The 16262-nt window shown below is 37.3% G+C and overlaps 1 protein-coding gene across 9 annotated transcripts in view; it reads right to left on the bottom strand.

The window, feature by feature from the left end:
• Positions 1 to 16262, bottom strand: part of ST7 (suppression of tumorigenicity 7) — a 298480-nt gene that overhangs the window by 219367 nt on the left and 62851 nt on the right. Inside the window, exon 1 of one of the 9 annotated variants that reach the window (XM_082472349.1) lies at positions 15488 to 15930. The exons of the other annotated variants lie outside the window; for them this stretch is intronic. Coding sequence (XP_082328475.1) covers positions 15488 to 15509 — 22 coding nt within the window. The 5' untranslated portion in view covers positions 15510 to 15930. Of the gene's footprint in view, positions 1 to 15487; positions 15931 to 16262 lie in introns of those variants that run through there. 9 annotated transcript variants of the gene reach the window in all.

Below are 16262 nucleotides of genomic sequence, written 5' to 3'. Positions count from 1 at the left end.
TGCTTAGTGAAAGCCTGAAGGGAAGCAAGGCATGTTGCAACACCACAGTAAAAGTCTTCCATGATATGCACAAATACTGCAGAGAGTAGTAATGCTGCTATCTGTTCCCCCTTACACAAACAAAAACATCTCTGATACATGCTAGTGTAAAACCTAAAAGAAATAAACCCAAAAGTAAACTCATAGGTCTTCTATTTCCCTACTATTCTTCCTTAAATAGTGATAATTCTGTGCATTTCAATTAAGCATCAGAAGTTTACCAAGGGACTTCCTTGGTGGCGCAGTGGTTAAGAATCCGCCTGCCAATGTAGGGGACACGGGTTCGAGCCCTGGTCCAGGAAGATCCTACATGCCGCGGAGCAACTAAGCCCGTGCGCCACAACTACTGAGCCTGCACTCTAGAGCCTGCGAGCCACAACTACTGAGCCTACATGCCACAACTACTGAAGCCCATGCGCCTATAGCCCGTGTTCTGCAACAAGAGAAGCCACCGCAATGAGAAGCCCACACACCGCAACAAAGAGTAGTCCCCGCTCGCTGCAACTAGAGAAAGCCTGCGTGCAGCAACGAAGACCCAATGCAGACCAAAAAAAAAAAAGAAAAGAAAAAAGTTTATCAAATGTCACTAATCCATTTAAATGGAGGTTAATCAATGCAAAGCATGCTGCAGCATCTATATCAAAGTATCATGAAGCTTTAAAAAAAAAAAGAACTATAGATATGCATGACTTTAAGAAAATCTAACAAACAAAACTACAAACATATAAATCAGAAAAATTAGGGAATGATTATTTGTATTTAAAAGATTCTTCTTAAATATCAAGCTTGAGATAAGATAAAATATGGTACCACTACAAAGGTATGAATTCCATTCACATTTTCCTTAATAAAGAGAAGGATACTGACATTATTGTGTTTACTTTAATAAGCAAGACACTCTGAAACATGAGATTAAATAAATACAGGTGTTAGGTGAATTAAGCACAAAACCCAGAACCACTAATATTCTGTCTTTAAATAAATCTCCCAACACATCATAGCTTTTATACAGAAAACTATTAAATGGACAAATTACTATTATTGTTTAGTTTGATAGCCACTAAGATGAATACACCCAAGTCACAGGGAAAATGCAATGCAATTGGAAGTATAAAGCAATAACATAAAAGACTCCAATATGATAATACCTAATAATAATAGGTAACATTTATTGAGTCTTTACTAAGTAATAAGCATTTAATTGCATTTAAAAACTCACAACAGCCCATGATATAGTATGCGATACATATCCCCATTTTACAGAGGAAGAAACTGAGGTGCAGAGTAGTTAATCTACCCAAGGTCATACAGTGGGCAGAATGAGAATTTCAGCCTCAAAAGTCAGATTCCAGAGCATGTAAACCAGGAACCATGCACCCTTCGTTAAAAAGTGCAACAGGGTATTCAAAAATGTGGGATGAGTTTTGGTAGGGAGCAGTGATTAGAGGGACAGGGGACAGGAGAAGGATGATGTTGGAAAAGTTGAGAATAATTGTTCTGTGTGCAAAAGAAGTTTCTATGATGATGACCATGGGATGATGATTCAAAAAAAAAAAAAAAAAAAGTGCTTGAGAACCATCACATTAGGAGAACCAGGAAAATTCACAGAGTAACTGGTACCTGAGATGAACTTCAAAGAGTTAGAGAATGGTTAAGATTTGAATAGCTGGAAATAAAGGTAAGATCCAAATAGAAGGCTTTGCATGAGAAAAGGCACTCAGGAAAAAGCAAATAATAAATACAGAGTAGTAGTGGGAGTTAAGCCAGGAGAGGAAAGTGGCAACCGTATGGTGGCTAGCTTTGAACACCTGGGCAAAAAGTTTATATTTAGTTCAAAAAGCAGAGTCATCGAGTTTTTGAACAGGTGTTGGCCATTGGAAAACATGATCAGCAAGCTAGCTGACATAAAAGAATACAAATTGTGTAATTCCACATACATTAACTCCAAGGCAAAACTAATCTTAAATCATAAAAATCAGAAAATGACTGCCTAGTGATGAGGGAAACCATTTGGAAAAGGCACAAGAGAACTTTCTGAAGTGATGAGAAATGCTCTATATCTTACTTGGGTGGTGCTTATAGGTGCATGTAAAATTGTCAAAACTAATAGAATAGAAGACAATATCTGTGCATTTTATAGTATGTTAATTATATCTCAATTTTTTTAAAGAGGCAAAAAAATCACCTAGGCATGGTGGAAGGGGAGCTAAGAAGACAAGTTAAGGTGACTATTACAGAAACCCATGAGAATGATACCAGAAGCGAGGAGACTGTGGATATAAACAGAAGCAAGAACACTTATCTTAGGTAACTATATATGTGTGAAAACGTTTCTACAAATCAATATTAAAATAAAGTATACATGCATGAATTTTATATATATTTCATTCATCCTGTCCCCTGAGAATGTAGGCTGCCAGATGGCAAGGACCAAATAATAACTTTTTCATTTAAAATTATTTTTTCTCATTCTTTTCAACTTGTATACATCTGATGCTGCCATTTCTACCCTCAATTATACTCCATCTCATAACCAATATACACATACTATGTAGTATTTCTGGTATGGAAAACTTTAAAAATAATTAAACTATTGATTGCTTATGTGCCATTAAGGGCTTGTCCCCCTACCTACCTATTTCACTTAAGAATTGTAAGACTCTCATGAGGTTACCTATTATACCCATTTTACAGATGAACAAACTAAGGCTGAGATAAGATGCTCACAGCTACAGAGTAAAAGTAGGCCCCCTTGTCTGTCTGTCTCAACTCCCAGGTTCTGAAGCATTGTGCTATATACTTACACCAAAAATAACTAATATAGTAGGGCTACCTGGAACCAACTCAGAAAAAGGGTGAGAAAGTCAGTACAGATGAACTCATAATCCATTAAGTATATTCATCCCCATAGTTTTCAAAAGACTACATTAGTTAACTGGGGGTTATTACAGAACTGCTGTTTTATAAGCTGCTTAAAACAAGGGTGGGGGGATTTGATGTTAGTTGCTTTAGGCATTAGATAAATGTTTACTGATTCATATTTATAACGCATATACATAATATGCTATGTCAGGTCAATTCAATCTCTATCAAATCTGGCTTCATGAAGTTCGAAGACTTTGGAAATTATCACAACTAGTGTCAAATAATTAGAAAACATTCTTAAAAAAATAAAGTCAATTCAAATTCAATTTAATTTTTAAAGGTGACAAACGCCATCCTGAATGTATTTTTAGAGAGAGGTTGGCTTCAAATCTCTTGAAATCATAAGGATCAATAGATTTAATAGACTCTTAAAAAGGATGGTAACCCAGTAGGACTATAGGACCAGTTTCATAAGAAGAGGGATCCTGTCTCTAAATATAAAAATTTGTAAGTTCAGATCCTTCTAATTAAAGAAATGTGAATATTTAGGCAAAAACAGGAGTAAATTTACTTCTAAAATATAAGAAAGTGATTTCCTAAGATAACAAACAAGAGGAAGAAAGAAGTAGTTTATCATGTTGAGAGAGCAAATGTTTTAAAATAGCTGTAAAAATAGCATTTTACATAAACATACAAACTCTGCTTATCTATTTGCTAAAATATCTCCCCCCAAAGACTTCTACATGACAACATTTGTTTAGTAAAGTCTCATTTTTCAGGCTATTTAAGACTTTTCACAAGTTCAAGCAAGTCCTCCAAATTTGAATTAATGAGATTTTACTAATACCACCAACTTTTACATTTTACTATACTTTCCCTAGAAACAAATATTCAGTGGGTGAGGTAAGTTACTCTACTCCAGATAAGTATTCTTTTAGCAGTGAAAAAAAGAAACCCCAACTATTCTTTTAATTTCATAACTCATTTTACCATTGCTGGGAGAAACTAAAGAAGACTTAAATGAAAGGACAGATATACCATGTTCATGAACTGGAAGACTCAAAATTGTTAAACCATCAACTCCCCCCAAACTGCTTTATAGATTAAACACTCTCAATCAAAATACCAGTAGGACTTTTTGTAGAAATTGACAAGCAAATTTTAAAATTTCTATGGGTATGAAAGAATCAAGTATAGCCAAAACAATTTTGAAAAAGAACAGAAATGGAGTGCTTACACTACTTGATTTCAAAAGGAATCATAAATCTGTAGCAATCAAGACTATAATACCATGGCCTAAGGATAAACACAGAGATCTCTGGAATAAAATAGAGAGACAACTGATTTTTGATAAAGTTGCCAATTCAATGGGGAAAGGATTGTCTTTTCAAGAAATGGTGCTGGAACAACTGAATTTTGGTGGGAAAAAAATAAATGTCCATCATTACCTTACACTATACACAAAAATTTACTGAAAATGGATCATAGTACACATAGAAGCAAAACATATAAAATGTTTGGGAGAAAAACCTTTACGACCTTAGGTTAGGAAAAAAATTTATATAAGACACAAGACACTGAAAAACTGTATTTTATGAAAATTAAAAACTTAACATCATTAAGAAAACAAAAAGCTACAGTCTATAAGAAAATATTATCAAGACATATGTCTTTAAAAAGATCGTATCAAAATATATGAAGAACTCTTAAAATTCAATTATAAGTCAAAGTATTTGAACAGACATTTCATCAGTGAAGATATACCAATGGTCAATAAGCACATGAAAAGATGTTCAACATCTTTACTGATGAGGGAAGTGTAAGTTAAAATCACAATATACCACTACACACTCATTAGACTAGCTAAAATTAAAGAGACTGACAATATCAAGTGTTGACAAGATATAAAGCAACTGAACTCCCACACATTGCTGATGGGAATGCAAAAAAGTATAACCATTTCGGAAAACAGCTTGGCAATTTCTCAATAATTGCATTTCTAGGTCCTTACCCAAGAAGAATGAAAACATATGTCCACACAGAGAATTAAACATGAGTAATTACATCAGCTTTGTTCATAAGAACCAAAAACAGGAAACAACTCAGTATCAACAGGCAAATGGCTGAGCCAACTATGTATTTTTTCTACTACTCAGTAATAAAAAGAAATGAACTACCACTAGCCACAACAACATGACTGAAAACATTATGCTGAATGAAACAAGTATACATTGTATGATCCCATTTATATGAAATTCTAGAAACATGGAGATACACTGCAAAGTGGCACAAGGTAATTTTGTGGGGTGACGGATATGTTCTATATCTTGATTGTACTGATAATGATGGTTACACATAGGTACACATTTACCAAAATTCATCAAACTGTACATTTTAAATGGATATACTTTTAAAAATGGATAATTTTATCATATGTATATTGCTCTCCAATAAAATTTAAAGAAAAAGTTGGTTTCCCTTGTCATATTCTGCCCATTATATAATGCCAATTCCAATGACATCCAATTTTTTCTTTGATTCATGGGTACCTGTGTCAAAAATAATCTCATTTACACTGCCTTAACTGAAAGAGAAACATATCGTTTTAATATCATAACCCTCTCTGTTCTCCCCTCACTGCCTCACCCCCCATATCCAGTTGAACTTTAAATTTTTTGAAAGCTTTTTGCCCTCTTATCTCTTATCACATGCTATTCCTCTGCATCCCATAAATATTTGTGAAATTGAATCAAACAGAAGTTCTCCATAGTCTGTCTTACCTAGTGTTATTCTGAGAACAGACTAGAAATTAAGCCTTCAAATGTCCTGTGATTTTGTTTCTTTGTTCTATTTTTTTCAGACATTTTTAACACAACCTTTTTTCAAACAGAATATTATGCCAGAGCCCAATATGTAAAACTGACATACATTTATAAGTTCAAATTTATAATATTTAATAATAAAGTCAACCAATGAGAACCTAAGTTCATCTATCAGTAGTTCCCCACATATCAAAATTAGTTATTTTTAATATGTGAATGTATCTGTTGTTCTTTTAGGTTTTTTAGCAATTAAAAATGAAATTCAAATCAAATATTAAGAGCAGGGGTCAGCAAACTAAGGTGCATGGGCTAAAGCCTGCTTACCACCTGGTTTTGTATGGCCCTTGATCTAAGAATGTTTTTTTACATTTTAAAAGAGTTGGGAAAAAAAACAACAACGAAAGAAGAAGAATATTTTTTGACATGTGAAAATTATATAAAATTCAAATTTCCACATCCATAAATAAAGGTTTATTGGAACACAGCCACACTCATTTGTCTATGGCTTCTTTTGTGCTACAATGGCAGAGTTGAGTAGCTGCAAAAGAGACTGAATGGGCCACAAGTTTAAAATATTCACTGTCTGGCTCTTTACAGAAAAAGTTTGCAGACCCCTGATTTGCACATCCCTGAAGCACCAACTTCATGGAGTAGAGTTTGGAAACTACTTGTGACAAAGTGTATTTTCCAAAGATGGCCACTAAGATATTTTCTATTCTACTTGCTCTTGTACAATACACTCTTGCCACTCCCTCACCAAGAGGAGTCCAATTCCCTTCCCTTTGAATCTGGGCTCATCTTAGTGACTTGCTTGGCCAATATAATATGGTGGAAGTGACTTCTAAGACTTCCAAGACCAGGTCATAAGAAACCTTGCAGCTTCCTCCTAGGTCTCTTGGATGCTATGTCACAGGATGCTTCCTCTGAGAACCTAGCACCATGATGTGAGAAGCTTGAACCTCACAGAGAAACCAAGAATAGGCATTCCTGCCTACAACCTCAGCTGAGCCTCAAGTCAACAGCCAGCCTCAACTGATATCCATGTGGGAGAGCTATCCTGGCCCTCCAGCTCAGATGAGCCTTTAGATGACTGCAGCCCAGGAGACATCTGACTGCAACCACATTAGAGACTCTACATAAGAACCACCAGTGGCTCCAGTCAATCAGTCAATCTGCAGAACTGTGAAATATAATAATAAATGCTTATTTTAAGTTACTATATTTTGGGGTAGTTTGTTATATAGCAATAGACAACTGAAACACCATTATACTAAAACAAATCTAGGAAAGTTTCAGGTAAGAAATTCCAGACTTCTGAGTCAAGCCCATGCGTGGACTATCCATGCGTATCACCAGGCCAAACCCTACCAAAGCCTCCCGCTAAGCCTAGGTGTTCTAGAAGTAGCCGTGGATAAAGGAAGTAGTAAACAATACTCTAACGGAGTCACTGCAGTTTCCTAATCTGTACGCATCCCAAGCAGACTCACTGTTCCCCAAAGCATGCCAATAAGCCTGAGTCTTAGTCTGAAATTCTCATCAAGAAATGGAACATAATTTTTCTCATTCCTAAAATTACATCAGGATGGGCAAAGAAACAATTCTCGGTTTTCATGCTGTAAATGAACTGATGATTATAATTCCTCGTTATTTTTACTTAAATATCTTTAAAAAGTGATAAGTGAACTTAGATGAGATGTAGTCAAGTTAATAGTACATAGCAAAGTATCAGTAAATGGCAGTTTACCTCTAACAAATTTGGGCTTAATAATAAAAGTCCATATTGTCACCTACTCCTGCCTGAAGGGTGACAGGTAAGAGTTGTCCACTGACATATTTCTGATATGTGCCAGTTATGTGTGATAAACTCCTTAGCCTGGAAAATTTAATTAAACTGAGTATCAATCCCCTATAAAGCCCATACATCATATTTTCAATATTACCTTAAGCCACAGCAGATTCAAATTTCAAAGAATGAGTGCTTAGTGTATATGTTAGGTATGCTGCTACACTCTGGGGATATGTCTTCAATTGGTGTAAATTTCATTCAAAAGAGAGTAGCAGGGACTTCCCTGGTGGTCCAGTGGTAAAGAATCCGTCTTTCAATGCAGGGGACGCCGGTTCAATCCCTGGTCGGGGAACTAAGATCCCACATGCCACGGAGCAACTAAGCCCGCGTGACACAACTGGAGAGAGAAAACCCACACGCCACAACTAGAGAGAGTAGCCCGAGCACCACAACTAGAGAGAAGCCTGCGCGATGCAATGAAAGATCCCGCATGCCACAACTAAGACCCGACGCAGCCAAAAAAATAAAGAAAAAAGAAATTAAAAAAAAAAAAAAACGAGAGTAGCAGCTCTGAATTATTTTGATATTACTGAGAATCACAATGTAACACAGAATCGTATGTTTATTTTATATAAAAAGGGATATTACTGGAACACTTAAGATTCCTAATTTTTTTTCTTAATTCAATAATTGTTTTCAAGTTTATTTAAATATTTATTCATGTGACTATTGTTCACACTAATGTGGAAAACACTTGCACAGGTAAGTGTTTTAAGAGGAAAACATTTCAACCCTTTATGGCTTAAGGCAATTCTACAAAAGTGCTGTGACCAGTTAGTGATGTCTGCCACAGGGATGACCAGTAGTGAGAAATATGCTGGGCATTTGCCTACCCTGACCTATTTCATCAGTTTCATGCAGTCTCCTCCCTTCAGATCTCCTACTGGGTCCCTTCAAACATCCCCGTGATGGAACTTCTACCCAGTCTTAGGAAGTGAGATTTCCCTTTCTTCAGCCAGTCTTTCCCACTGCCAGAGTCTAATCTCCACAGTGACCCTTAATAAGCCTTACCCTGGTGCAGATGTCCTGGCCCAAAAAGGCAGATTTCCCTAACATCAAGAGGTCATTGGATAAGCCACATTTTGGGCCCCAAGAGCTTAGATGGTAGATGGCCAAACCCTGGTAGAACGTGGTAAAGCCGTGATTTGCATCCAGGCAATCAAGCACCAGAGTCTCTGCACTTAGTCACTGTATCTGGCACGTGGTTGCTGCCATTTCTACAACATGTATTAAACTATATCTTGGTCCTTCAGTTCACAGTTAACTGAATCCATTATTAATAAAAGCAAAATCTCTATAGAGAAAATATTGCAATTTACTACTCCAGCACAGCAAATGTGACTACATTCCAGGACTTTTAAATAATTCAAAACTGGCATTTTCTAATTAAAGACACACTAATAAGCATGTTAATGAATGTTTTACACTTATTAGGAAAAAAATGGTGGGATATAAATACACTTCGAAAAACAATTTTAAAATGACCATACAATTCATATTCTCGTGTCCCATATGGTCTTGTATTGAAAATTTAACAGTATTTGAACATAATTAAATGTGATGACTACGATTAATGTTCAAAATACACATCATCAGTGACTTTTGCAACTCAGAATCCATAACAATTCTATTCACATCCTGTGTAACTAACTCCATGGGGATTCTATAAGGAAAGTTTCCATATATGGTAATTTTTCCCCATAGACTCCGCACAGTTTATACAGGATATAAATCTGGTCCATTGTGACAATGAAAACAACAGATCACTGAAAACTCATATGTAATTTCTGCTGAACAAACCAAACTAACAATTAGGGAAACCAATACTCAAGTGAAAATAAATAATCTGAGAATTTTAAAATAACCACTGGGTATTTTTATTCCATTTCTGTACTAGTAGAATTAGTATATAAATACCCAGAAGGAAAAAAAATTCCTATCTTTATTTAGTTTAAAATATTCCCTTGATACTAAAAATTATGATGTCAACTGTTAACAGGCAAGAAACCCAAAAGGAAATTTCACATCAGAACTCACATTGTCAGAAGGAAAGAAAAGACAATAATATAGTAAGATAAGTCAAAAGTGTTATATGAGCTTTAACTTCCCAGCCTCCTGTAAGACCATGTCCCAGTGTAAATCCCAGTGATCTATAATTATTTTTCCTTATTTGTGACTTTAGCAGTCTGTGGTTTCTATTTATCTAAAGTCATGCAATAATATTTTTTCTTTCATTCAATGTTCTGAGTGCAGAATTAGAGGTAAGTTTTTGGGTGTGTATTTAAGTATTTGTATTTTAAGTGAGATGAAAGCATCTAAAATTCAATACAGCTAAATGCTAACAGCCAGATTAAAGATGTAGGAAAGGAAAATGGCTGTTTCTAAATTACCTAGTTTCATATGACAAAAACTAATAAAGCGGGGGAGATATAGTACTAAAATGTCAAACATACATTTGACAGCAAAAACAGCAGTCTCATACAATTATTTAACAAGAACTAGGGTTTATATTGCAAAATACTCCAGTTGTGAATAGCCATTTTTGAATGACCACAGTCGCTGTTAACATCTCAACCAACTCACAAAAATTACACCAAAACAATAGACCTAAGTTTAATCTCACGTATGACTGGTTGTCAAGAATGGCCCTGAAATGCACATAAAAAGGGAGTGTGACTCATTTATTTCTCTATCAAAGAGATGCCCATTTAATTATACAGTTTCTTGGTGACCTAATATTGCTAGGGTATATTCATTTTACTATCTCCCACATAATGGCTCAAAATTTGAGATAATTACATTGTTCTTAGAAACATGGTACCATACTCACTATTAAAACTGAGAAGCTGTCAGTTCCAAATTAATGCATTCATCAGTAATGAAAATAAAAAGCAACAGCTGTTGGGACGTCCCTGGTGGCACAGTGGTTAAGAATCTGCCTGCCGGAGCTTCCCTGGTGGAGCAGTAAAAATCCGCCTGCCAACGCAGAGGACACGGGTTCGAACCCTGGTCCAGGAAGATCCCACATGTCACGAAGCAACTAAGCGCATGAGCCACAACTACTGAGCCTGTGCTCTAGAGCCTGTGAGCCACAACTACTGAGCCCGCGTGCCACAACTAATGAAGCCCACGCGCCTAGAACCTGTGCTCCGCAACAATAAAAGCCACTGCAATGAGAAGCCCGCGCACCGCAACGAAGAGTAGCCCCCGCTTGCCCGCAGCTAGAGAAAGCTTGCGCACAGCAACGAAGACCCAACGCAGCAAAAATAAAAAAATCAAAAAAAAATAGCACAGACTCTTTAAAAAAAATAAAAAAGAATCTGCCTGCCAAAGCAGGGGACACAGTTTCCAGCCCAGATCCCACATGCCACAGAGCAACTAAGCCCATGCACCACAACTACTGAGACTGTGCTCTAGAGCCCATGAGCCACAACTACTGAGCCTGCGTGCCACAACTGCTGAAGCCCACGTGCCTAGAGCCCGTGCTCTGCAACAAGAGAAGCCACTGCAATAAGAAGCTCGCGCACCACAACGAAGAGTAGCCCCCGCTCACTGCAACTAAAGTCCGCGTGCAGCAACGAAGACCCAACACAGCCAAATAAATAAATTTATTTAAAAAAAAAAAGAAAGCAACAGCTGCACTTTTGGTGGCCATCAAAGAAAACTGCATGGGGCATCACCCGTACCCCAAATCCTTTCCAGCATCTAGCTGCCTACTGAAGGTGATGTGGGCATGCAGAGAATGGCAGGGAAGACTTGTGGGCCAGCCACACCAGAGCTAAAGAGAACTGACACTCTGACACACAGGTCCACCATTTCCCCATCACCACTAAGCTCACAAAATACTACTGCTCTGTTCGGACTTCGGTGATTTCTTTTTCCCTTTCGAGATAACACTAGATGTTCTTTCTAATATATCAGGACTATAACAAAATGTTGAGAGGAGGGATTAAATGACACTATTTGCCCCAAGGGCACACTTTCTGAAAAGGTAAGATGTTGCTCTCTTCACTGGTAGGTGCTTTGGAAGACACATTAATTCGTTAGACCAGGGCACAATTCCCACCACAGCACATCTTAAATGGTACCCTTGAGGCCTGAAAAAGTTAAACATAGGAGGGGAAACAGGAGGAGGACCGAGCTAGATAAACGCTAATTGAATAAATGCCCATGTACTTGAAGTATTTACTCTTTGGAGAATAACTGGCTTTATGAGGAAGGATGCAGTACAAAACCAGTGTTCCTTACTCCACAAAAAGAAAAGATGAAATTTTTCTCCATTTATAAAATTTTAAGAGGAAATGAAAATTTTTTAATTTTTATAGAATTCAATTTATCAATTTTAAAATATGAACTATCATTAAGTACCTAAAATATGCATTTTAAAGACCACTCCCCTCACAAAACTTTATTTTTAGTACTTTCTTCTTAAACCTAAATTATTTTGATCCCAGACTAAAATTGCATTTCCTCAAAGCAGATAAACAGCAGACTTACTACTCCCATTTTTAGACATGGGAAATTTCAGTAAAGGAAAAGCTCGGTGAAATATATCAAGATGGTAACAGAGTTACAGAAGCTATACTTCCTGCTTTGTACTAATGATTAATCTACACATAACATAGAACACTTCCATTTAAAAGTGGGCTGAAAATAGATTGTGCCCAATTTACACAACTATGGGAGATTCAGATACACTAAGTGAGAAAAAATGTGACTGGCACTGTTGGAGTTATTCTAAAGTGAATTAAGCAGATATTCACTGGGCCTTCCCTGGTGGCGCAGTGGTTAAGAATCCGCCTGCCAATGCAGGGGACACGGGTTCAAGCCCTGGTCCAGGAAGATCCCACATGCCGTGGAGCAACTAAGCCCATGCGCCACAACTACTAAGCCTGCGCTCTAGAGCCCACGAGCCACAACTACTGAGCCCAAGTGCCACAACTACTGCAGCCCGCACGCCTAGAGCCCATGCTCTGCAACAAGAGAAGCCACCACAGTGAGAAACCCGTGCGCTGAAATGAAGAGTAGCCCCCGCTCGCTGCAACTAAAGAAAGCCCGCGTGCAGCAACAAAGACCCAACACAGCCAAAATAAATAAATAAATAAATAAAAATTTTTTAAAAAGAAGGTATTCACTGAAACAAGGTCAGACAAAGCATTTATTAATTTTGTTGCCATAACTATATAAGTTTTAACTTTGATAAACAAGGGTCTACTCTTCCAGGTAAATTTTTTGTCATTTTTAAGGCTCTTTTGTGTGTGTGTGTGTGTGTGTGTGTGTGTGTGTGTGTGTGTGTGTGTGTGTGTGTGTGTGCGTGTATGGAAGAGGCGGGCGATTTTTTGGCATTTAAATTAAGCAATACTATTTTCAGTGAGACAAAACATGTTATAATGTGATACCCAGGTTACCTCAAATTCCTGACCTCAAAGGTCTGAAACAAAAAGTCAACTTAATCAATCCAGTACTTGAAAATGAAGACATGGACATTTCTATTTCCTTCTCTTATAAGCAAAGAGCAAGGAGGAGAGAAAGAAAATTTTAAAGAGCCATGTACAAGTGACTATGTCAAAAGAATTCAGAATAGTGATTACCTTTTGGTGAGGAGGAGAAGTAAAATTGACTGGGAAGGGTCATCACAAGGAAACTTTCTGGAGTAATAGAAATGTTCTGTATCTCAAACTGGGTAGTGGTTCCATAGGTGTAAACATAGGCAAAAATTCAATGAGCTACACACTTTGACTTACGCATTTTATTGTATGTAAACCATACCTCAATTTAAAAAGTAAAAGCATCCAATACAAGTAAGGTACTGCAACCAGAAATCAAGGATAAGAATCATGAAATCAGAATATGTTAGAAAAAAAACACAGACCTTTCCAGGATCTAGCACAGCACTGTACATCGAGTAGATGGCTAAACAAGTATTTATTGTAAAAGTTTCGTAAGAATATCCTAGGTGGTTTGGAAGATCCCTTCTGAACTAATTAGAACTTTTAATGTGACTATTTTTCAGAATATTCCAAATATAGATAGTCTCAGCCTACAAAATAGCCTCCAAAAGATGGACATTATAGGTCTAGAAAAGCTATGCCTCAAAACACAAAGAAAATACAATTGTCTTAACTCTTAGTACAGATTTAAGGAATCTCCTTATCTAAAGAAAGCAGTCCATTCTCAACACTTTACAACCACTGACAGTACAAATCTATCTATGGTCTTCTAGGGACAAGCAGGAAACAAAATTTAATACTCAGTAAAGTCAAAAAATGCCCAAAACCTACATGATGATGTTCTGTCTTCTGAATGGTATTCTACCTGTGCAGTAATTTGGTAGCTATGGAGACCAAAAGCAACCAGCAGTTTTCAAACAGAGCACATAGCACATGTGTGATATTATCAAAAGATCAGGTTTAATGATCAAGAAAGTCAACATGTCTGCTTGGTAAACCTGGCCACACAATGCTAGAGTCCCTATGCCAAGAGCCCAAAGAGTCCCACACTGAGTTTCAACTTCCATTTTCAGCTAAACAAAGTAATAAGACTAATTTTCCTTTAGTAGATAAATATTTCTATCTATACCTAGGTTCCTACATAAACAAAATTCCATGACTGAAATGAAACTGGAAGGTCTTTGCCACTAAATAATCTGTTTCTATTTCTTGGGTGACAATAATTCCAAATGTATCATTAAGTGAATTCAAAAAACATTTTTAAATTATTAGAAAATAAAATTGCCACATGCTGAATAGGACATTACATCTCATTGTTATTCTATCTTGACCTTGATAATGCAGTGTGGTAATTTCAGAAATGGGAAGCTTCTAGGTAAAACAACAAAAATAATCCACCCTTTAAAAAAGCCAATCAAGAAACAAAAGAACTGAGGATTATTAGCTCTCTTGAAATACTACTATTCTGGAATAATCATCAGCTATGCACAAATAGTCACACTGATCACCTGAGATCAGAAAGAACAGGTTGGATTATATATTCATCAGAAATGTGTTTCCTAAATTCCTACCCTAACCCCCTCTCCCCACAAAGATAGTGTCTTGCCAATGTTTAATGTTCTAGGTCAGCAGGTTGAGTCTCTTTAGAAATTCTTAACTGTCACCTTTGCTTATGGATAATGACAAAATATTCTGCAGACCCTGTATAACTGCATCGACAAGTTATACTATTCTACATCCAGCATTAAATAATCCTCATTACTTAAGCTGGTCATCATTTTTCAAATACCCGTTTTAGCTGTCTACAAGTGCCATCCAGCCCAGCCCCTTGTGCAGGGCCTGCTCTGCACCAAAGCAATTTCATTGTATAAGTTTTAAGACAGATACAATGCTGCTGGACTGTGGCACTAGCCAGCATATCAAAATTGAAGCCATTGTGTAAAAAAAAAATCCATCTTTAAAAATAAAGCTTATTTCTTATTCTTTAAATCTACATATAATATCTACTCCTATGTTTCTGTAAAAATGTGGAAGAAGAGGATATAATGATACCCCCATCCTCCTTTTAGATAAAAAATGTAAGCCCTTTTTTCCTTTTTAATAAACACTATCATCTCAGATCCTCCAGTATCTATTTTAGGGTTTAGGACCATTATAGAACCCACAACAATAGATCAGTGACAGACTTGATCCCATCAATTAACACGTTCTGGGGAGGCTGCCCGGATTCCTGTCTTCCTCCCCTCCCTCTTGGAGGCCTGGTTTTGACCACACTGACATCCCTGGCCTTAAGGATGAATAACCCAGATAAGGGGGAGTCCCTTCCCTGAGACCAATTTCTTTGTAATTAGAGCCAAAATACAAAAGCTGTTAATGACCTAAGGCAAAGTGATATGAACTCCAAGCCAATGAAACCATGACAGCAAACAGATTTCTAAACAGCAAAGTGAGATCCATTTACTTACATGAAGATTCAGTGCCAAACATGGCTGGCTCCAGAGGCTGCTTTTAAAAGATTAGAAGAAAGGAAAAAAAGGAAGGAAGAAAAATCGAGGAGAGTGTACGTGTGAGAGTGGAGAGATGAGCTGCTACACAGCAGAGGTCGTGAAGACAGACAATGCAGTCCAAGCTGTGTCCAGCTGCCAGATTCTCCTCTTACAAGCTCCAGTGTTCTCCCGTGTGATTGAAAAGCAAGGTCTCCTACAGCACCAAAAACCGAAGAGCTGTTTTGGAAAATCCAATACGGAAAGGCAGGCCGACGTGGCTCTTCTGGGATGCAGGGAGGCAGGACTAGGTAGCAGCAGGGGCAAGACTGCGAGCAGCAGCAACAGCGGATACTGCAATCCCCAGCCCTGTTATAGCAGTAAGACAATAGCAGGGCTTATGCATACACTGGTGACGTCAGAGACACTGCACAGACCGACTGCGCTGCTTGAGCCAGAGGCTCCAGGGGCTTCAGGGGAGCAGGCAATTCAAAGGGGAATTCCTTTGTCACAAAATGCACCAGACCAAGAGCCACATATATATTCACCCTCCTGACAAGATCCTCATCCTGTGATACCAGGCACTAAAAGAGACCTCAGAGAAATTTAAATATTGGCTTTATAGCAACCAACCACAAAGATATGCAAATCAGGGTTCTTGGTTTTATGCAGCAAGTAGAACTTCTCAAGGGAATTAAGAGTATCAGAAATGAGAAAAATAACCTACCTTTTAAAAGAACTCCAGAGCTCATTGTTT

Source organism: Balaenoptera physalus, assembly GCF_965194825.1.
Source record: "Balaenoptera physalus genome assembly, chromosome: 8".
Taxonomy (NCBI): domain Eukaryota; kingdom Metazoa; phylum Chordata; class Mammalia; order Artiodactyla; family Balaenopteridae; genus Balaenoptera; species Balaenoptera physalus.
Note: the sequence above shows the minus strand (reverse complement) of the source record. Positions and strands in the feature narration are given on the sequence as shown.